A 22,760-nucleotide genomic window follows, 5' to 3' on the forward strand; every position below is an offset into this window, starting at 1 on the left:
AATTAGAGTACTTGTTAACATTTTTACGATAATATGCTGTTTCAAATAATTAGAAACAAAAAGAGAAATAAACGGAAAACTAACCTGGTGGATCTTTACAGATTTTCTGATCTTTATCGAACACTTTTCCATCCGGGCATTCACATGAGTAGCTGTTATCGTCCTCATTTGGCTCACAGCTCGCTTCACCACACTCCTCATTTCCTATTTTTCCAGCCACTTCGTATTTACACAAATCTTTTTCGCTACAAGTTTCGTCACCGTATCCATCCTCACACTTACACTTAAAATTAATGTTCTCAACGACAGAACAAATTCCGCCATTTTTGCAAGGATTAGGTGTGCATGGATCTATCATAGAAAGTTTAGAACTCGTATCACGTTTAAAACTACTAGGAAACTATATGGTATTTACATTCTATCTGTTGCAATAATAAATTAACAATCATGCGCATTAAGTATCATTGCTTAAGATACGCAGTGGAAATTGGAAAAAAAATATTTAATTTAAGATGTATTTTAATATCCAAAAACAGAGTTACGTAATTCTTATAAAAAAATCCTCAAAGTTCTTCCCGAAAATATATTATAAATTTCGTTCATTAGTATTACACGCTTTAAGTAGAGTGAAAATACTGGCATAATAAGTTTTCTAAAAAAAATTTCCACACAAAGACGAAAAAATTTAGAACATTGAATATTTAGGAACATCTCGTATTTGGTGAATGATTTTAAAATCACTTCTAACAAATATAAAAACAACATAACTATTATGAGAAAGAAATAAAGGTTTGAGAATTTTAATATATAGTTAATCTTCTTGTTTTTCACTGAGTATAAAATGTTTCACAGTAACTTTAACATATCGAAATTTATCTTGATGTAGAATGCGTCAGCTTGAAGTCACCTAACGATTTCCATTAGCAAACTAATTAATATGAAATTATCATTCTATCTAATTTGTTAAAGTCCTCTCCTTCGTATACGAGTTTTTTTGGGTTAGACATCTTTAAGTTTACAGTCACACCATACGTTTTCTTATGAGCTTCTATTTTACAACTCGACAAGAGAAACTGTTTGTCATTCGCAAAATGTGCTTTCATGGACCGAAACCGTGGAGCGTGAATTTCTTTTACGTTTTCGCTCACGACGAAGAAGATAATGATGCAACTATGTTACGGATAAATTACAATGAACAACTACCATTACTGTATTTGTTCCATATGAAGAATTTGGCATAAAATAACGACGCTTTAATCTTTACTTGTATGAAAGGATCAAAAATTTCTATATTTTAATTAAAGCTTCGTTTTAAAATAATCCTTTTCTTTACTCAAGGATTTGTTCATGAATATTTAAACATAAGATCGTTTAGATAAACCATCAATGCAGCTCTTAATTTACATATATATTTTTACAATGATAATAACTTTCGACATTTAATCTTCAGACAAATAATAATTAACTATTTGAATGGGGCTCGAGTTTCAGGTCTCGTTTCTAAATATTAAATCTTTTGTAGATGATAACTTATTAAACAGGATCTTTATATTTCTTTAACAAGACTCTATTGCATTTTTGCTTTACGTAACTATTTGGTTTTTGTCAGAGTTTCATTTGAACATGGGAAATATTAATAATTTAACGTTGTTAGAAGCAACTGAATGATTACAGTTAATGGATCTGTGTTATCAAAATGTTATAATATAGTAATTTTTGTTGACCCAATAAGGAGTTTAGTCGTTTTTTTTCTGAAAAGAACAGTAGAGAGTATTTATTGGTTCTTACACTTATTTGTAAGTTGTGGGAAAATTATACAGAGATAAGGGCACAACACTTTATAATTTAATTAATATTTAACAAAATGTTTATTACTAATTCAACATTAGTAGTTATTTAAAGATATTGGAGCCGTTTCTTTGTATATAAAAGAATGTTATTTCGTTAATGCAGAAGACATTCGTTTCCTTTCTTAACAAAATATAAGTATTAAAAACATTAAACTGTATTCTATAAAAAATATGACGACGATTCGTCTGTAACTTTCTACCATACGTTGTATTTAAATTGGGTGACGAAAATAAGTGTTCACTGAAGTCTTTGAGAAAGAAAGACTTGACAGAAAATGATTTTAGTGAAATAAATCATAATGACTGACGGAACAAAGAAACCGTTCTACATTTGTAATACGTTTTCTTCCAAATGTCTACATTTTCATCATAAATGTTATATCTAAATCTCGGCAATATTTTTGTTTTAATGATTTCTAGTATTTTCATATTCGTTTCCTGTCTCCCTCACTATGAAATTAAAAGTTTATTTAAGAAAACAATCATAAGATGCGTAACTAAGAATACTGTTATCTATCATATATGACGACAGAAATATATTGAAATGATTTCACGATTCTTAAAGTATTTCGTATATCATTCAATTCAGTTCGTTAATTCAGAATTTATCTTTTCTTTGATCCGTACCAAATATATAAAAGGCGGCACTGACTCTTTTATTTCCATGTTGATAATTTATAGATTAGAAACAGATTTTATTCAGTCAGTTTTCGAATTATCTCAATTTCCTTAGTAAACTTATCGACACAATATAATTTATGATTCTCTACGTCAACACAATCAAAACCAACATATATGATAAATTGAGAACTAAAGTTATTTCCAACATTGAAAATGTTACTTTTAAATATTTAAAGTCATACGATAATATTTTATATTGTGGCTAATTTTATTAAATTTCACCAAATGTTTATATAACAAATTAGAGTACTTGTTAACATTTTTACGATAATATGCTGTTTCAAATAATTAGAAACAAAAAGAGAAATAAACGGAAAACTAACCTGGTGGATCTTTACAGATTTTCTGATCTTTATCGAACACTTTTCCATCCGGGCATTCACATGAGTAGCTGTTATCGTCCTCATTTGGCTCACAGTTCGCTTCACCACACTCCTCATTTCCTATTTTTCCAGCCACTTCGTATTTACAAAAATCTTTTTCGCTGCAAGTTTCGTCACCGTATCCATCCTCACACTTACACTTAAAATTAATGTTCTCAACGACAGAACAAATTCCGCCATTTTTGCAAGGATTAGGTGTGCATGGATCTATCATAGAAAGTTTAGAACTCGTATCACGTTTAAAACTACTAGGAAACTATATGGTATTTACATTCTATCTGTTGCAATAATAAATTAACAATCATGCGCATTAAGTATCATTGCTTAAGATACGCAGTGGAAATTGGAAAAAAAATATTTAATTTAAGATGTATTTTAATATCCAAAAACAGAGTTACGTAATTCTTATAAAAAAATCCTCAAAGTTCTTCCCGAAAATATATTATAAATTTCGTTCATTAGTATTACACGCTTTAAGTAGAGTGAAAATACTGGCATAATAAGTTTTCTAAAAAAAATTTCCACACAAAGACGAAAAAATTTAGAACATTGAATATTTAGGAACATCTCGTATTTGGTGAATGATTTTAAAATCACTTCTAACAAATATAAAAACAACATAACTATTATGAGAAAGAAATAAAGGTTTGAGAATTTTAATATATAGTTAATCTTCTTGTTTTTCACTGAGTATAAAATGTTTCACAGTAACTTTAACATATCGAAATTTATCTTGATGTAGAATGCGTCAGCTTGAAGTCACCTAACGATTTCCATTAGCAAACTAATTAATATGAAATTATCATTCTTTCTAATTTGTTAAAGTCCTCTCCTTCGTATACGAGTTTTTTTGGGTTAGACATCTGTAAGTTTACAGTCACACCATACGTTTTCTTATGAGCTTCTATTTTACAACTCGACAAGAGAAACTGTTTGTCATTCGCAAAATGTGCTTTCATGGACCGAAACCGTGGAGCGTGAATTTCTTTTACGTTTTCGCTCACGACGAAGTAGATAATGATGCAACTATGTTACGGACAAATTACAATGAACGACTACCATGACTGTATTGTTTCATATGAAGAATTTGGCATAAAATAACGACGCTTTAATCTTTACTTGTATGAAAGGATCAAAAATTTCTATATTTTAATTAAAGCTTCGTTTTAAAATAATCCTTTTCTTTACTCAAGGATTTGTTCATGAATATTTAAACATAAGATCGTTTAGATAAACCATCAATGCAGCTCTTAATTTACATATATATTTTTACAATGATAATAACTTTCGACATTTAATCTTCAGACAAATAATAATTAACTATTTGAATGGGGCTCGAGTTTCAGGGCTCGTTTCCAAATATTAAATCTTTTGTAGATGATAACTTATTAAACAGGATCTTTATATTTCTTTAACAAGACTCTATTGCATTTTTGCTTTACGTAACTATTTGGTTTTTTGTCAGAGTTTCATTTGAACATGGGAAATATTAATAATTTAACGTTGTTAGAAGCAACTGAATGATTACAGTTAATGGATCTGTGTTATCAAAATGTTATAATATAGTAATTTTTGTTGACCCAATAAGGAGTTTAGTCGTTTTTTTCTCTGAAAAGAACAGTAGAGAGTATTTATTGGTTCTTACACTTATTTGTAAGTTGTGGGAAAATTATACAGAGATAAGGGCACAACACTTTATAATTTAATTAATATTTAACAAAATGTTTATTACTAATTCAACATTAGTAGTTATTTAAAGATATAGGAGCCGTTTCTTTGTATATAAAAGAATGTTATTTCGTTAATGCAGAAGACATTCGTTTCCTTTCTTAACAAAATATAAGTATTAAAAACATTAAACTGTATTCTATAAAAAATATGACGACGATTCGTCTGTAACTTTCTACCATACGTTGTATTTAAATTGGGTGACGAAAATAAGTGTTCACTGAAGTCTTTGAGAAAGAAAGACTTGACAGAAAATGATTTTAGTGAAATAAATCATAATGACTGACGGAACAAAGAAACCGTTCTACATTTGTAATACGTTTTCTTCCAAATGTCTACATTTTCATCATAAATGTTATATCTAAATCTCGGCAATATTTTTGTTTTAATGATTTCTAGTATTTTCAGATTCGTTTCCTGTCTCCCTCACTATGAAATTAAAAGTTTATTTAAGAAAACAATCATAAGATGCGTAACTAAGAATACTGTTATCTATCATATATGACGACAGAAATATATTGAAATGATTTCACGATTCTTAAAGTATTTCGTATATCATTCAATTCAGTTCGTTAATTCAGAATTTATCTTTTCATTGACCCGTACCAAATATATAAAAGGCGGCACTGACTCTTTTTATTTCCATGTTGATAATTTATAGATTAGAAACAGATTTTATTCAGTCAGTTCTCGAATTATCTCAATTTCCTTAGTAAACTTATCGACACAATATAATTTATGATTCTCTACGTCAACACAATCAAAACCAACATATATGATAAATAGAGAATTAAAATTATTTCCAACATTGAAAATGTTACTTTTAAATATTTAAAGTCATACGATAATATTTTATATTGTGGCTAATTTTATTAAATTTCACCAAATGTTTATATCACAAATTAGAGTACTTGTTAACATTTTTACGATAATATGCTGTTTCAAATAATTAGAAACAAAAAGAGAAATAAACGGAAAACTAACCTGGTGGATCTTTACAGATTTTCTGATCTTTATCGAACACTTTTCCATCCGGGCATTCACATGAGTAGCTGTTATCGTCCTCATTTGGCTCACAGTTCGCTTCACCACACTCCTCATTTCCTATTTTTCCAGCCACTTCGTATTTACACAAATCTTTTTCGCTGCAAGTTTCGTCACCGTATCCATCCTCACACTTACACTTAAAATTAATGTTCTCAACGACAGAACAAATTCCGCCATTTTTGCAAGGATTAGGTGTGCATGGATCTATCATAGAAAGTTTAGAACTCGTATCACGTTTAAAACTACTAGGAAACTATATGGTATTTACATTCTATCTGTTGCAATAATAAATTAACAATCATGCGCATTAAGTATCATTGCTTAAGATACGCAGTGGAAATTGGAAAAAAAATATTTAATTTAAGATGTATTTTAATATCCAAAAACAGAGTTACGTAATTCTTATAAAAAAATCCTCAAAGTTCTTCCCGAAAATATATTATAAATTTCGTTCATTAGTATTACACGCTTTAAGTAGAGTGAAAATACTGGCATAATAAGTTTTCTAAAAAAAATTTCCACACAAAGACGCAAAGATTTAGAACATTGAATATTTAGGAACATCTCGTATTTGGTGAATGATTTTAAAATCACTTCTAACAAATATAAAAACAACATAACTATTATGAGAAAGAAATAAAGGTTTGAGAATTTTAATATATAGTTAATCTTCTTATTTTCACTGAGTATAAAATGTTTCACAGTAACTTTAACATATCGAAATTTATCTTGATGTAGAATGCGTCAGCTTGAAGTCACCTAACGATTTCCATTAGCAAACTAATTAATATGAAATTATCATTCTTTCTAATTTGTTAAAGTCCTCTCCTTCGTATACGAGTTTTTTTGGGTTAGACATCTGTAAGTTTACAGTCACACCATACGTTTTCTTATGAGCTTCTATTTTACAACTCGACAAGAGAAACTGTTTGTCATTCGCAAAATGTGCTTTCATGGACCGAAACCGTGGAGCGTGAATTTCTTTTACGTTTTCGCTCACGACGAAGTAGATAATGATGCAACTATGTTACGGATAAATTACAATGAACGACTACCATTACTGTATTGTTTCATATGAAGAATTTGGCATAAAATAACGACGCTTTAATCTTTACTTGTATGAAAGGATCAAAAAATTTCTATATTTTAATTAAAGCTTCGTTTTAAAATAATCCTTTTCTTTACTCAAGGATTTTTTCATGAATATTTAAACATAGGATCGTTTAGATAAACCATCAATGCAGCTCTTAATTTACATATATATTTTTACAATGATAATAACTTTCGACATTTAATCTTCAGACAAATAATAATTAACTATTTGAATGGGGCTCGAGTTTCAGGTCTCGTTTCTAAATATTAAATCTTTTGTAGATGATAACTTATTAAACAGGATCTTTATATTTCTTTAACAAGACTCTATTGCATTTTTGCTTTACGTAACTATTTGGTTTTTGTCAGAGTTTCATTTGAACATGGGAAATATTAATAATTTAACGTTGTTAGAAGCAACTGAATGATTACAGTTAATGGATCTGTGTTATCAAAATGTTATAATATAGTAATTTTTGTTGACCCAATAAGGAGTTTAGTCGTTTTTTTTCTCTGAAAAGAACAGTAGAGAGTATTTATTGGTTCTTACACTTATTTGTAAGTTGTGGGAAAATTATACAGAGATAAGGGCACAACACTTTATAATTTAATTAATATTTAACAAAATGTTTATTACTAATTCAACATTAGTAGTTATTTAAAGATATTGGAGCCGTTTCTTTGTATATAAAAGAATGTTATTTCGTTAATGCAGAAGACATTCGTTTCCTTTCTTAACAAAATATAAGTATTAAAAACATTAAACTGTATTCTATAAAAAATATGACGACGATTCGTCTGTAACTTTCTACCATACGTTGTATTTAAATTGGGTGACGAAAATAAGTGTTCACTGAAGTCTTTGAGAAAGAAAGACTTGACAGAAAATGATTTTAGTGAAATAAATCATAATGACTGACGGAACAAAGAAACCGTTCTACATTTGTAATACGTTTTCTTCCAAATGTCTACATTTTCATCATAAATGTTATATCTAAATCTCGGCAATATTTTTGTTTTAATGATTTCTAGTATTTTCAGATTCGTTTCCTGTCTCCCTCACTATGAAATTAAAAAGTTTATTTAAGAAAACAATCATAAGATGCGTAACTAAGAATACTGTTATCTATCATATATGACGACAGAAATATATTGAAATGATTTCACGATTCTTAAAGTATTTCGTATATCATTCAATTCAGTTCGTTAATTCAGAATTTATCTTTTCATTGACCCGTACCAAATATATAAAAGGCGGCACTGACTCTTTTTATTTCCATGTTGATAATTTATAGATTAGAAACAGATTTTATTCAGTCAGTTCTCGAATTATCTCAATTTCCTTAGTAAACTTATCGACACAATATAATTTATGATTCTCTACGTCAACACAATCAAAACCAACATATATGATAAATAGAGAATTAAAATTATTTCCAACATTGAAAATGTTACTTTTAAATATTTAAAGTCATACGATAATATTTTATATTGTGGCTAATTTTATTAAATTTCACCAAATGTTTATATCACAAATTAGAGTACTTGTTAACATTTTTTACGATAATATGCTGTTTCAAATAATTAGAAACAAAAAGAGAAATAAACGGAAAACTAACCTGGTGGATCTTTACAGATTTTCTGATCTTTATCGAACACTTTTCCATCCGGGCATTCACATGAGTAGCTGTTATCGTCCTCATTTGGCTCACAGTTCGCTTCACCACACTCCTCATTTCCTATTTTTCCAGCCACTTCGTATTTACACAAATCTTTTTCGCTGCAAGTTTCGTCACCGTATCCATCCTCACACTTACACTTAAAATTAATGTTCTCAACGACAGAACAAATTCCGCCATTTTTGCAAGGATTAGGTGTGCATGGATCTATCATAGAAAGTTTAGAACTCGTATCACGTTTAAAACTACTAGGAAACTATATAGTATTTACATTCTATCTGTTGCAATAATAAATTAACAATCATGCGCATTAAGTATCATTGCTTAAGATACGCAGTGGAAATTGGAAAAAAAATATTTAATTTAAGATGTATTTTAATATCCAAAAACAGAGTTACGTAATTCTTATAAAAAAATCCTCAAAGTTCTTCCCGAAAATATATTATAAATTTCGTTCATTAGTATTACACGCTTTAAGTAGAGTGAAAATACTGGCATAATAAGTTTTCTAAAAAAAATTTCCACAAAAACACGAAAAAATTTAAAACATTGAATATTTAGGAACATCTCGTATTTGGTGAATGATTTTAAAATCACTTCTAACAAATATAAAAACAACATAACTATTATGAGAAAGAAATAAAGGTTTGAGAATTTTAATATATAGTTAATCTTCTTGTTTTTCACTGAGTATAAAATGTTTCACAGTAACTTTAACATATCGAAATTTATCTTGATGTAGAATGCGTCAGCTTGAAGTCACCTAACGATTTCCATTAGCAAACTAATTAATATGAAATTATCATTCTTTCTAATATGTTAAAGTCCTCTCCTTCGTATACGAGTTTTTTTGGGTTAGACATCTGTACGTTTACAGTCACACCATACGTTTTCTTATGAGCTTCTATTTTACAACTCGACAAGAAAAACTGGTTGTCATTCGCAAAATGTGCTTTCATGGACCGAAACCGTGGAGCGTGAATTTCTTTTACGTTTTCGCTCACGACGAAGTAGATAATGATGCAACTATGTTACGGATAAATTACAATGAACGACTACCATTACTGTATTGTTTCATATGAAGAATTTGGCATAAAATAACGACGCTTTAATCTTTACTTGTATGAAAGGATCAAAAAATTTCTATATTTTAATTAAAGCTTCGTTTTAAAATAATCCTTTTCTTTACTCAAGGATTTGTTCATGAATATTTAAACATAAGATCGTTTAGATAAACCATCAATGCAGCTCTTAATTTACATATATATTTTTACAATGATAATAACTTTCGACATTTAATCTTCAGACAAATAATAATTAACTATTTGAATGGGGCTCGAGTTTCAGGTCTCGTTTCTAAATATTGAATCTTTTGTAGATGATAACTTATTAAACAGGATGTTTCTATTTCTTTAACAAGACTCTAATGCATTTTTGCTTTACGTAACTATTTGGTTTTTGTCAGAGTTTCATTTGAACATGGGAAATATTAATAATTTAACGTTGTTAGAAGCAACTGAATGATTACAGTTAATGGATCTGTGTTATCAAAATGTTATAATATAGTAATTTTTGTTGACCCAATAAGGAGTTTAGTCGTTTTTTTTCTCTGAAAAGAACAGTAGAGAGTATTTATTGGTTCTTATACTTATTTGTAAGTTGTGGGAAAATTATACAGAGATAAGGGCACAACACTTTACAATTTAATTAATATTTAACAAAATGTTTATTATTAATTCAACATTGGTAATTTTTTAAAGATATTGGAGCCGTTTCTTTGTATGTAAAAGTATGTTATTTCGTTAATGCAGAAGACATTCGTTTCCTTTCTTAACAAAATATAAGTATTAAAAACATTAAACTGTATTCTATAAAAAATATGACGACGTTTCGTCTGTAACTTTCTACCATACGTTGTATTTAAATTGGGTGACGAAAATAAGTGTTCACTGAAGTCTTAGAGAAAGAAAGACTTGACAGAAAATGATTTTAGTGAAATAAATCATAATGACTGACGGAACAAAGAAACCGTTCTACATTTGTAATACGTTTTCTTCCAAATGTCTACATTTTCATCATAAATGTTATATCTAAATCTCGGCAATATTTTTGTTTTAATGATTTCTAGTATTTTCAGATTCGTTTCCTGTCTCCCTCACTATGAAATTAAAAAGTTTATTTAAGAAAACAATCATAAGATGCGTAACTAAGAATACTGTTATCTATCATATATGACGACAGAAATATATTGAAATGATTTCACGATTCTTAAAGTATTTCGTATATCATTCAATTCAGTTCGTTAATTCAGAATTTATCTTTTCTTTGACCCGTACCAAATATATAAAAGGCGGCACTGACTCTTTTTATTTCCATGTTGATAATTTATAGATTAGAAACAGATTTTATTCAGTCAGTTCTCGAATTATCTCAATTTCCTTAGTAAACTTATCGACACAATATAATTTATGATTCTCTACGTCAACACAATCAAAACCAACATATATGATAAATTGAGAACTAAAGTTATTTCCAACATTGAAAATGTTACTTTTAAATATTTAAAGTCATACGATAATATTTTATATTGTGGCTAATTTTATTAAATTTCACCAAATGTTTATATCACAAATTAGAGTACTTGTTAACATTTTTACGATAATATGCTGTTTCAAATAATTAGAAACAAAAAGAGAAATAAACGGAAAACTAACCTGGTGGATCTTTACAGATTTTCTGATCTTTATCGAACACTTTTCCATCCGGGCATTCACATGAGTAGCTGTTATCGTCCTCATTTGGCTCACAGTTCGCTTCACCACACTCCTCATTTCCTATTTTTCCAGCCACTTCGTATTTACACAAATCTTTTTTCGCTGCAAGTTTCGTCACCGTATCCATCCTCACACTTACACTTAAAATTAATGTTCTCAACGACAGAACAAATTCCGCCATTTTTGCAAGGATTAGGTGTGCATGGATCTATCATAGAAAGTTTAGAACTCGTATCACGTTTAAAACTACTAGGAAACTATATGGTATTTACATTCTATCTGTTGCAATAATAAATTAACAATCATGCGCATTAAGTATCATTGCTTAAGATACGCAGTGGAAATTGGAAAAAAAATATTTAATTTAAGATGTATTTTAATATCCAAAAACAGAGTTACGTAATTCTTATAAAAAAATCCTCAAAGTTCTTCCCGAAAATATATTATAAATTTCGTTCATTAGTATTACACGCTTTAAGTAGAGTGAAAATACTGGCATAATAAGTTTTCTAAAAAAAATTTCCACAAAAACACGAAAAAATTTAAAACATTGAATATTTAGGAACATCTCGTATTTGGTGAATGATTTTAAAATCACTTCTAACAAATATAAAAACAACATAACTATTATGAGAAAGAAATAAAGGTTTGAGAATTTTAATATATAGTTAATCTTCTTGTTTTTCACTGAGTATAAAATGTTTCACAGTAACTTTAACATATCGAAATTTATCTTGATGTAGAATGCGTCAGCTTGAAGTCACCTAACGATTTCCATTAGCAAACTAATTAATATGAAATTATCATTCTATCTAATATGTTAAAGTCCTCTCCTTCGTATACGAGTTTTTTTGGGTTAGACATCTGTACGTTTACAGTCACACCATACGTTTTCTTATGAGCTTCTATTTTACAACTCGACAAGAAAAACTGGTTGTCATTCGCAAAATGTGCTTTCATGGACCGAAACCGTGGAGCGTGAATTTCTTTTACGTTTTCGCTCACGACGAAGTAGATAATGATGCAACTATGTTACGGACAAATTACAATGAACGACTACCATGACTGTATTGTTTCATATGAAGAATTTGGCATAAAATAACGACGCTTTAATCTTTACTTGTATGAAAGGATCAAAAATTTCTATATTTTAATTAAAGCTTCGTTTTAAAATAATCCTTTTCTTTACTCAAGGATTTGTTCATGAATATTTAAACATAAGATCGTTTAGATAAACCATCAATGCAGCTCTTAATTTACATATATATTTTTACAATGATAATAACTTTCGACATTTAATCTTCAGACAAATAATAATTAACTATTTGAATGGAGCTCGAGTTTCAGGTCTCGTTTCTAAATATTAAATCTTTTGTAGATGATAACTTATTAAACAGGATCTTTATATTTCTTTAACAAGACTCGATTGCATTTTTGCTTTACGTAACTATTTGGTTTTTGTCAGAGTATCATTTCAACATGGGAAATATTAATAATTTAAAGTTGTTAGAAGCAACTGAATGATTACAGTTAATGGATCTGTGTTATCAAAATGTTATAATATTGTAATTTTTGTAGACCCAATAAGGAGTTTAGTCGTTTTTTTTCTATGAAAAGAACAGTAGAGAGTATTTATTGGTTCTTATACTTATTTGTAAGTTGTGGGAAAATTATACAGAGATAAGGGCACAACACTTTACAATTTAATTAATATTTAACAAAATGTTTATTATTAATTCAACATTGATAATTTTTTAAAGATATTGCAGCCGTTTCTTTGTATGTAAAAGTATGTTATTTCGTTAATGCAAAAGACGTTCGTTTCGTTTCTTAACAAAATATAAGTATTAAAAACATTAAACAGTATACTATAAAAAATATGACGACGTTTCGTCTGTAACTTTCTACCATACGTTGTATTTAAATTGGGTGACGAAAATAAGTGTTCCCTAAAGTCTTAGAGATAGAAAGACTTGACAGAAAATGATTTTAGTGAAATAAATCATAATGACTGACGGAACAAAGAAACCATTCTACATTTGTAATACGTTTTCTTCCAAATATCTACACTTTCATCATAAATGTCATATCTAAATCTCGACAATATTTTTGTTTTAATGATTTCTAGTATTTTCATATTCGTTTCCTGTCTCCCTCACTATGAAATTAAAAAGTTTATTTAAGAAAACAATCATAAGATGCGTAACTAAGAATACTGTTATCTATCATATATGACGACAGAAATATATTGAAATGATTTCACGATTCTTAAAGTATTTCGTATATCATTCAATTCAGTTCGTTAATTCAGAATTTATCTTTTCTTTGACCCGTACCAAATATATAAAAGGCGGCACTGACTCTTTTATTTCCATGTTGATAATTTATAGATTAGAAACAGATTTTATTCAGTCAGTTTTCGAATTATCTCAATTTCCTTAGTAAACTTATCGACACAATATAATTTATGATTCTCTACGTCAACACAATCAAAACCAACATATATGATAAATTGAGAACTAAAGTTATTTCCAACATTGAAAATGTTACTTTTAAATATTTAAAGTCATACGATAATATTTTATATTGTGGCTAATTTTATTAAATTTCACCAAATGTTTATATCACAAATTAGAGTACTTGTTAACATTTTTACGATAATATGCTGTTTCAAATAATTAGAAACAAAAAGAGAAATAAACGGAAAACTAACCTGGTGGATCTTTACAGATTTTCTGATCTTTATCGAACACTTTTCCATCCGGGCATTCACATGAGTAGCTGTTATCGTCCTCATTTGGCTCACAGTTCGCTTCACCACACTCCTCATTTCCTATTTTTCCAGCCACTTCGTATTTACACAAATCTTTTTCGCTGCAAGTTTCGTCACCGTATCCATCCTCACACTTACACTTAAAATTAATGTTCTCAACGACAGAACAAATTCCGCCATTTTTGCAAGGATTAGGTGTGCATGGATCTATCATAGAAAGTTTAGAACTCGTATCACGTTTAAAACTACTAGGAAACTATATGTTATTTACATTCTATCTGTTGCAATAATAAATTAACAATCATGCGCATTAAGTATCATTCCTTAAGATACGCAGTGCAATTGGAAAAAAATATTTAATTTAAGATGTATTTTAATATCTAAAAACAGAGTTACGTAATTCTTATAACCAAATCCTCAAAGTTCTTCCCGAAAATATATTATAAATTTCGTTCATTAGTATTACACGCTTTAAGTAGACTGAAACTACTGGCATAATAAGTTTTCTAAAAAAATTTCCACACAAACACGAAAAATTTAAAACATTGAATATTTAGGAACATCTCGTATTTGGTGAATGATTTTAAAATCACTTCTAACAAATATAAAAAACAACATAACTATTATGAGAAAGAAATAAAGGTTTGAGAATTTTAATATATAGTTAATCTTCTTGTTTTCACTGAGTATAAAATGTTTCACAGTAACTTTAACATATCGAAATTTATCTTGATGTAGAATGCGTCAGCTTGAAGTCACCTAACGATTTCCATTAGCAAACTAATTAATATGAAATTATCATTCTTTCTAATTTGTTAAAGTCCTCTCCTTCGTATACGAGTTTTTTTGGGTTAGACATCTGTAAGTTTACAGTCACACCATACGTTTTCTTATGAGCTTCTATTTTACAACTCGACAAGAGAAACTGGTTGTCATTCGCAAAATGTGCTTTCATGGACCGAAACCGTGGAGCGTGAATTTCTTTTACGTTTTCGCTCACGACGAAGTAGATAATGATGCAACTATGTTACGGATAAATTACAATGAACGACTACCATTACTGTATTGTTTCATATGAAGAATTTGGCATAAAATAACGACGCTTTAATCTTTACTTGTATGAAAGGATCAAAAATTTCTATATTTTAATTAAAGCTTCGTTTTAAAATAATCCTTTTCTTTACTCAAGGATTTTTTCATGAATATTTAAACATAAGATCGTTTAGATAAACCATCAATGCAGCTCTTAATTTACATATATATTTTTACAATGATAATAACTTTCGACATTTAATCTTCAGACAAATAATAATTAACTATTTGAATGGAGCTCGAGTTTCAGGTCTCGTTTCTAAATATTAAATCTTTTGTAGATGATAACTTATTAAACAGGATCTTTATATTTCTTTAACAAGACTCTAATGCATTTTTGCTTTACGTAACTATTTGGTTTTTGTCAGAGTATCATTTGAACATGGGAAATATTAATAATTTAAAGTTGTTAGAAGCAACTGAATGATTACAGTAAATGGATCTGTGTTATCAAAATGTTATAATATTGTAATTTTTGTAGACCCAATAAGGAGTTTAGTCGTTTTTTTCTCTGAAAAGAACAGTAGAGAGTATTTATTGGTTCTTATACTTATTTGTAAATTATGGGAAAATTATACAGAGATAAGGGCAATACACTTTACAATTTAATTGATATTTAACAAAATGTTTATTATTAATTCGACATTGGTAATTTTTTAAAGATATTGGAGCCGTTTCTTTGCATGTAAAAGTATGTTATTTCGTTAATGCAGAAGACATTCGTTTCCTTTCTTAACAAAATATAAGTATTAAAAACATTAAACAGTATACTATAAAAAAATATGACGACGTTTCGTCTGTAACTTTCTACTATACGTTGTATTTAAATTGGGTGACGAAAATAAGTGTTCACTGAAGTCTTAGAGAAAGAAAGACTTGACAGAAACTGATTCTAGTGAAATAAATCATAATGACTGACGGAACAAAGAAACCGTTCTACATTTGTAATACGTTTTCTTCCAAATGTCTACACTTTCATCATAAATGTCATATCTAAATCTCGACAATATTTTTGTTTTAATGATTTCTAGTATTTTCAGATTCGTTTCCTGTCTCCCTCACTATGAAATTAAAAAGTTTATTTAAGAAAACAATCATAAGATGCGTAACTAAGAATACTGTTATCTATCATATATGACGACAGAAATATATTGAAATGATTTCACGATTCTTAAAGTATTTTGTATATCATTTAATTCAGTTCGTTAATTCAGAATTTATCTTTTCTTTGACCCGTACCAAATATATAAAAGGCGGCACTGACTCTTTTATTTCCATGTTGATAATTTATAGATTAGAAACAGATTTTATTCAGTCAGTTCTCGAATTATCTCAATTTCCTTAGTAAACTTATAGACAGAATATAATTTATAATTTTCTACGTCAACACAATCAAAACCAACATATATGATAAATTGAGAACTAAAATTATTTCCAGCATTGAAAATGTTACTTTTAAATATTTAAAGTCATACGATAATATTTTATACTGTGGCTAATTTTATTAAATTTCACCAAATGTTTATATCACAAATTAGAGTACTTGTTAACATTTTTACGATAATATGCTGTTTCAAATAATTAGAAACAAAAAGAGAAATAAACGGAAAACTAACCTGGTGGATCTTTACAGATTTTCTGATCTTTATCGAACACTTTTCCATCCGGGCATTCACATGAGTAGCTGTTATCGTCCTCATTTGGCTCACAGTTCGCTTCACCACACTCCTCATTTCCTATTTTTCCAGCCACTTCGTATTTACACAAATCTTTTTCGCTGCAAGTTTCGTCACCGTATCCATCCTCACACTTACACTTAAAATTAATGTTCTCAACGACAGAACAAATTCCGCCATTTTTGCAAGGATTAGGTGTGCATGGATCTATCATAGAAAGTTTAGAACTCGTATCACGTTTAAAACTACTAGGAAACTATATGTTATTTACATTCTATCTGTTGCAATAATAAATTAACAATCATGCGCATTAAGTATCATTGCTTAAGATACGCAGTGCATATTGGAAGAAATTATTTCATTTAAGATGTATTTTAATATCCAAAAACAGAGTTACGTAATTCTTATAAACAAATCCTCAAAGTTCTTCCCGAAAATATATTATAAATTTCGTTCATTAGTATTACACACTTCAAGTAGAGTGAAAATACTGGCATAATAAGTTTTCTAAAAAAATTTCCACACAAACACGAAAAATTTAAAACATTGAATATTTAGGAACATCTCGTATTTGGTGAATGATTTTAAAATCACTTCTAACAAATATAAAAACAACATAACTATTATGAGAAAGAAATAAAGGTTTGAGAATTTTAATATATAGTTAATCTTCTTGTTTTTCACTGAGTATAAAATGTTTCACAGTAACTTTAACATATCGAAATTTATCTTGATGTAGAATGCGTCAGCTTGAAGTCACCTAACGATTTCCATTAGCAAACTAATTAATATGAAATTATCATTCTTTCTAATTTGTTAAAGTCCTCTCCTTCGTATACGAGTTTTTTTGGGTTAGACATCTGTAAGTTTACAGTCACACCATACGTTTTCTTATGAGCTTCTATTTTACAATTCGACAAGAGAAACTGTTTGTCATTCGCAAAATGTGCTTTCATGGACCGAAACCGTGGAGCGTGAATTTCTTTTACGTTTTCGCTCACGACGAAGTAGATAATGATGCAACTATGTTACGGATAAATTACAATGAACGACTACCATTACTGTATTGTTTCATATGAAGAATTTGGCATAAAATAACGACGCTTTAATCTTTATTTGTATGAAAGGATCAAAAAATTTCTATATTTTAATTAAAGCTTCGTTTTAAAATAATCCTTTTCTTTACTCAAGGATTTTTTCATGAATATTTAAACATAGGATCGTTTAGATAAACCATCAATGCAGCTCTTAATTTACATATATATTTTTACAATGATAATAACTTTCGACATTTAATCTTCAGACAAATAATAATTAACTATTTGAATGGGGCTCGAGTTTCAGGTCTCGTTTCTAAATATTAAATCTTTTGTAGATGATAACTTATTAAACAGGATGTTTATATTTCTTTAACAAGACTCTAATGCATTTTTGCTTTACGTAACTATTTGGTTTTTGTCAGAGTATCATTTGAACATGGCAAATATTAATAATTTAAAGTTGTTAGAAGCAACTGAATGATTACAGTAAATGGATCTGTGTTATCAAAATGTTATAATATAGTAATTTTTGTAGATCCAATAAGGAGTTTAGTCGTTTTTTTTCTTTGAAGAGAACAGTAGAGAGTATTTATTGGTTCTTATACTTATTTGTAAGTTGTGGGAAAATTTTACAGAGATAAGGGCAATACACTTTATAATTTAATTAATATTTAACAAAATGTTTATTACCAAATCAACATTAGTAATTATTTAAAGATATTGGAGCCGTTTCTTTGTATATAAAAGTATGTTATTTCGTTAATGCAAAAGACGTTCGTTTCCTTTCTTAACAAAATATAAGTATTAAAAACATTAAACAGTATACTATAAAAAATACGACGACGTTTCGTCTGTAACTTTCTACTATACATTGTATTTAAATTGGGTGACGAAAATAAGTGTTCACTGAAGTCTTAGAGAAAGAAAGACTTGACAGAAACTGATTCTAGTGAAATAAATCATAATGACTGACGGAACAAAGAAACCGTTCTACATTTGTAATACGTTTTCTTCCAAATGTCTACACTTTCATCATAAATGTCATATCTAAATCTCGACAATATTTTTGTTTTAATGATTTCTAGTATTTTCAGATTCGTTTCCTGTCTCCCTCACTATGAAATTAAAAAGTTTATTTAAGAAAACAATCATAAGATGCGTAACTAAGAATACTGTTATCTATCATATATGACGACAGAAATATATTGAAATGATTTCACGATTCTTAAAGTATTTTGTATATCATTTAATTCAGTTCGTTAATTCGGAATTTATCTTTTCTTTGACCCGTACCAAATATATAAAAGGCGGCACTGACTCTTTTATTTCCAAGTTGATAATTTGTATATTAGAAACAGATTTTATTCAGTCAGTTCTCGAATTATCTCAATTTCCTTAGTAAACTTATAGACAGAGTATAATTTATGATTTTCTACATCAACACAATCAAAACCAACATATATGATAAATTGAGAACTAAAATTATTTCCAGCATTAAAAATGTTACTTTTAAATATTTAAAGTCATACGATAATATTTTATACTGTGGCTAATTTTATTAAATTTCACCAAATGTTTATATCACAAATTAGAGTACTTGTTAACATTTTTACGATAATATGCTGTTTCAAATAATTAGAAACAAAAAGAGAAATAAACGGAAAACTAACCTGGTGGATCTTTACAGATTTTCTGATCTTTATCGAACACTTTTCCATCCGGGCATTCACATGAGTAGCTGTTATCGTCCTCATTTGGCTCACAGTTCGCTTCACCACACTCCTCATTTCCTATTTTTCCAGCCACTTCGTATTTACACAAATCTTTTTCGCTGCAAGTTTCGTCACCGTATCCATCCTCACACTTACACTTAAAATTAATGTTCTCAACGACAGAACAAATTCCGCCATTTTTGCAAGGATTAGGTGTGCATGGATCTATCATAGAAAGTTTAGAACTCGTATCACGTTTAAAACTACTAGGAAACTATATGTTATTTACATTCTATCTGTTGCAATAATAACTTAACAATCATGCGCATTAAGTATCATTGCTTAAGATACGCAGTGCAATTGGAAAAAAAATATTTAATTTAAGATGTATTTTAATATCCAAAAACAGAGTTACGTAATTCTTATAAACAAATCCTCAAAGTTATTCCCGAAAATATATTATAAATTTCGTTCATTAGTATTACACACTTTAAGTAGAGTGAAAATATTGGCATAATAAGTTTTCTAAAAAAAATTTCCACACAAACACGAAAAAATTTAAAACATTGAATATTTAGGAACATCTCGTATTTGGTGAATGATTTTAAAATCACTTCTAACAAATATAAAAACAACATAACTATTATGAGAAAGAAATAAAGGTTTGAGAATTTTAATATATAGTTAATCTTCTTGTTTTTCACTGAGTATAAAATGTTTCACAGTAACTTTAACATATCGAAATTTATCTTGATGTAGAATGCGTCAGCTTGAAGTCACCTAACGATTTCCATTAGCAAACTAATTAATATGAAAGTATCATTCTTTCTAATTTGTTAAAGTCCTCTCCTTCGTATACGAGTTTTTTTGGGTTAGACATCTGTAAGTTTACAGTCACACCATACGTTTTCTTATGAGCTTCTATTTTACAATTCGACAAGAGAAACTGTTTGTCATTCGCCAAATGTGCTTTCATGGACCGAAACCGTGGAGCGTGAATTTCTTTTACGTTTTCGCTCACGACGAAGTAGATAATGATGCAACTATGTTACGGATAAATTACAATGAACGACTACCATTACTGTATTGTTTCATATGAAGAATTTGGCATAAAATAACGACGCTTTAATCTTTATTTGTATGAAAGGATCAAAAAATTTCTATATTTTAATTAAAGCTTCGTTTTAAAATAATCCTTTTCTTTACTCAAGGATTTTTTCATGAATATTTAAACATAGGATCGTTTAGATAAACCATCAATGCAGCTCTTAATTTACATATATATTTTTACAATGATAATAACTTTCGACATTTAATCTTCAGACAAATAATAATTAACTATTTGAATGGGGCTCGAGTTTCAGGTCTCGTTTCTAAATATTAAATCTTTTGTAGATGATAACTTATTAAACAGGATGTTTATATTTCTTTAACAAGACTCTAATGCATTTTTGCTTTACGTAACTATTTGGTTTTTGTCAGAGTATCATTTGAACATGGCAAATATTAATAATTTAAAGTTGTTAGAAGCAACTGAATGATTACAGTAAATGGATCTGTGTTATCAAAATGTTATAATATAGTAATTTTTGTAGATCCAATAAGGAGTTTAGTCGTTTTTTTTCTTTGAAAAGAACAGTAGAGAGTATTTATTGGTTCTTATACTTATTTGTAAGTTGTGGGAAAATTTTACAGAGATAAGGGCAATACACTTTATAATTTAATTAATATTTAACAAAATGTTTATTACCAAATCAACATTAGTAATTATTTAAAGATATTGGAGCCGTTTCTTTGTATATAAAAGTATGTTATTTCGTTAATGCAAAAGACGTTCGTTTCCTTTCTTAACAAAATATAAGTATTAAAAACATTAAACAGTATACTATAAAAAATACGACGACGTTTCGTCTGTAACTTTCTACTATACATTGTATTTAAATTGTGTGACGAAAATAAGTGTTCACTGAAGTCTTAGAGAAAGAAAGACTTGACAGAAACTGATTCTAGTGAAATAAATCATAATGACTGACGGAACAAAGAAACCGTTCTACATTTGTAATACGTTTTCTTCCAAATGTCTACACTTTCATCATAAATGTCATATCTAAATCTCGACAATATTTTTGTTTTAATGATTTCTAGTATTTTCAGATTCGTTTCCTGTCTCCCTCACTATAAAATTAAAAAGTTTATTTAAGAAAACAATCATAAGATGCGTAACTAAGAATACTGTTATCTATCATATATGACGACAGAAATATATTGAAATGATTTCACGATTCTTAAAGTATTTCGTATATCATTCAATTCAGTTCGTTAATTCAGAATTTATCTTTTCTTTGACCCGTACCAAATATATAAAAGGCGGCACTGACTCTTTTATTTCCAAGTTGATAATTTGTATATTAGAAACAGATTTTATTCAGTCAGTTCTCGAATTATCTCAATTTCCTTAGTAAACTTATAGACAGAGTATAATTTATGATTTTCTACATCAACACAATCAAAACCAACATATATGATAAATTGAGAACTAAAATTATTTCCAACATTGAAAATGTTACTTTTAAATATTTAAAGTCATACGATAATATTCTATACTGTGGCTAATTTTATTAAATTTCACCAAATGTTTATCTCACAACTTAGAGTACTTGTTAACATTTTTACGATAATATGCTGTTTCAAATAATTAGAAACAAAAAGAGAAATAAACGGAAAACTAACCTGGTGGATCTTTACAGATTTTCTGATCTTTATCGAACACTTTTCCATCCGGGCATTCACATGAGTAGCTGTTATCGTCCTCATTTGGCTCACAGTTCGCTTCACCACACTCCTCATTTCCTATTTTTCCAGCCACTTCGTATTTACACAAATCTCTTTCACTGCAAGTTTCTCCACCGTATCCATCCTTACACTCACAGTTAAATCTATTGTTTTCAACGTCGGTACAAATTCCGCCATTTTTGCAAGGATTAGGTGTGCATGCATCTATCATAGAAAGTTGAGAACTCGTGTCACGTTTAAAACTACTAGGAAACTATATGTTATTTACATTCTCTCTGTTGCAATAATAAATTAACAATCATGCGCATTAAGTATCATTCCTTAAGATACGCAGTGAAAATTGAAAAAAATTATTTCATAAAGAAACATCATTTTATTTGAGATGTATTGTAATATCTAAAAACAGAGTTACGTAATTGTTATAAAAAAATTCTTAAAGT

At 28.6% G+C, this 22,760-nt stretch overlaps 2 protein-coding genes across 4 annotated transcripts in view; both read right to left on the bottom strand.

Moving 5' to 3' along the window:
- LOC143224811 (uncharacterized) overlaps positions 1-19,574 on the bottom strand; it is a 74,779-nt gene extending 55,205 nt beyond the window's left edge. For all 3 annotated transcript variants that reach the window (XM_076453140.1, XM_076453139.1, XM_076453138.1), the window contains exons 1-8: positions 19,486-19,574; positions 16,716-16,982; positions 13,948-14,214; positions 11,175-11,442; positions 8,401-8,667; positions 5,627-5,893; positions 2,855-3,121; positions 85-351 (exon numbers count right to left, since the gene is read on the bottom strand). In XM_076453140.1, coding sequence (XP_076309255.1) covers positions 85-351; positions 2,855-3,121; positions 5,627-5,893; positions 8,401-8,667; positions 11,175-11,442; positions 13,948-14,064 — 1,453 coding nt within the window. In that variant the 5' untranslated portion in view covers positions 14,065-14,214; positions 16,716-16,982; positions 19,486-19,574. The remainder of the gene's footprint in view (positions 1-84; positions 352-2,854; positions 3,122-5,626; positions 5,894-8,400; positions 8,668-11,174; positions 11,443-13,947; positions 14,215-16,715; positions 16,983-19,485) is intronic.
- Positions 16,711-22,531, bottom strand: LOC143227298 (25 kDa ookinete surface antigen-like). The gene is made up of 3 exons (XM_076458755.1): positions 22,258-22,531; positions 19,486-19,752; positions 16,711-16,982 (listed from the first exon to the last, which is right to left on the bottom strand). Exons 1-3 carry the CDS (start codon positions 22,529-22,531, stop codon positions 16,711-16,713), a joined length of 813 nt encoding a protein of 270 aa, XP_076314870.1.
- Between the last annotated feature and the right edge of the window lie 229 nt (positions 22,532-22,760).

Source organism: Tachypleus tridentatus, chromosome 9 (genome assembly GCF_004210375.1).
Source record: "Tachypleus tridentatus isolate NWPU-2018 chromosome 9, ASM421037v1, whole genome shotgun sequence".
Taxonomy (NCBI): Eukaryota; Metazoa; Arthropoda; class Merostomata; order Xiphosura; family Limulidae; genus Tachypleus; species Tachypleus tridentatus.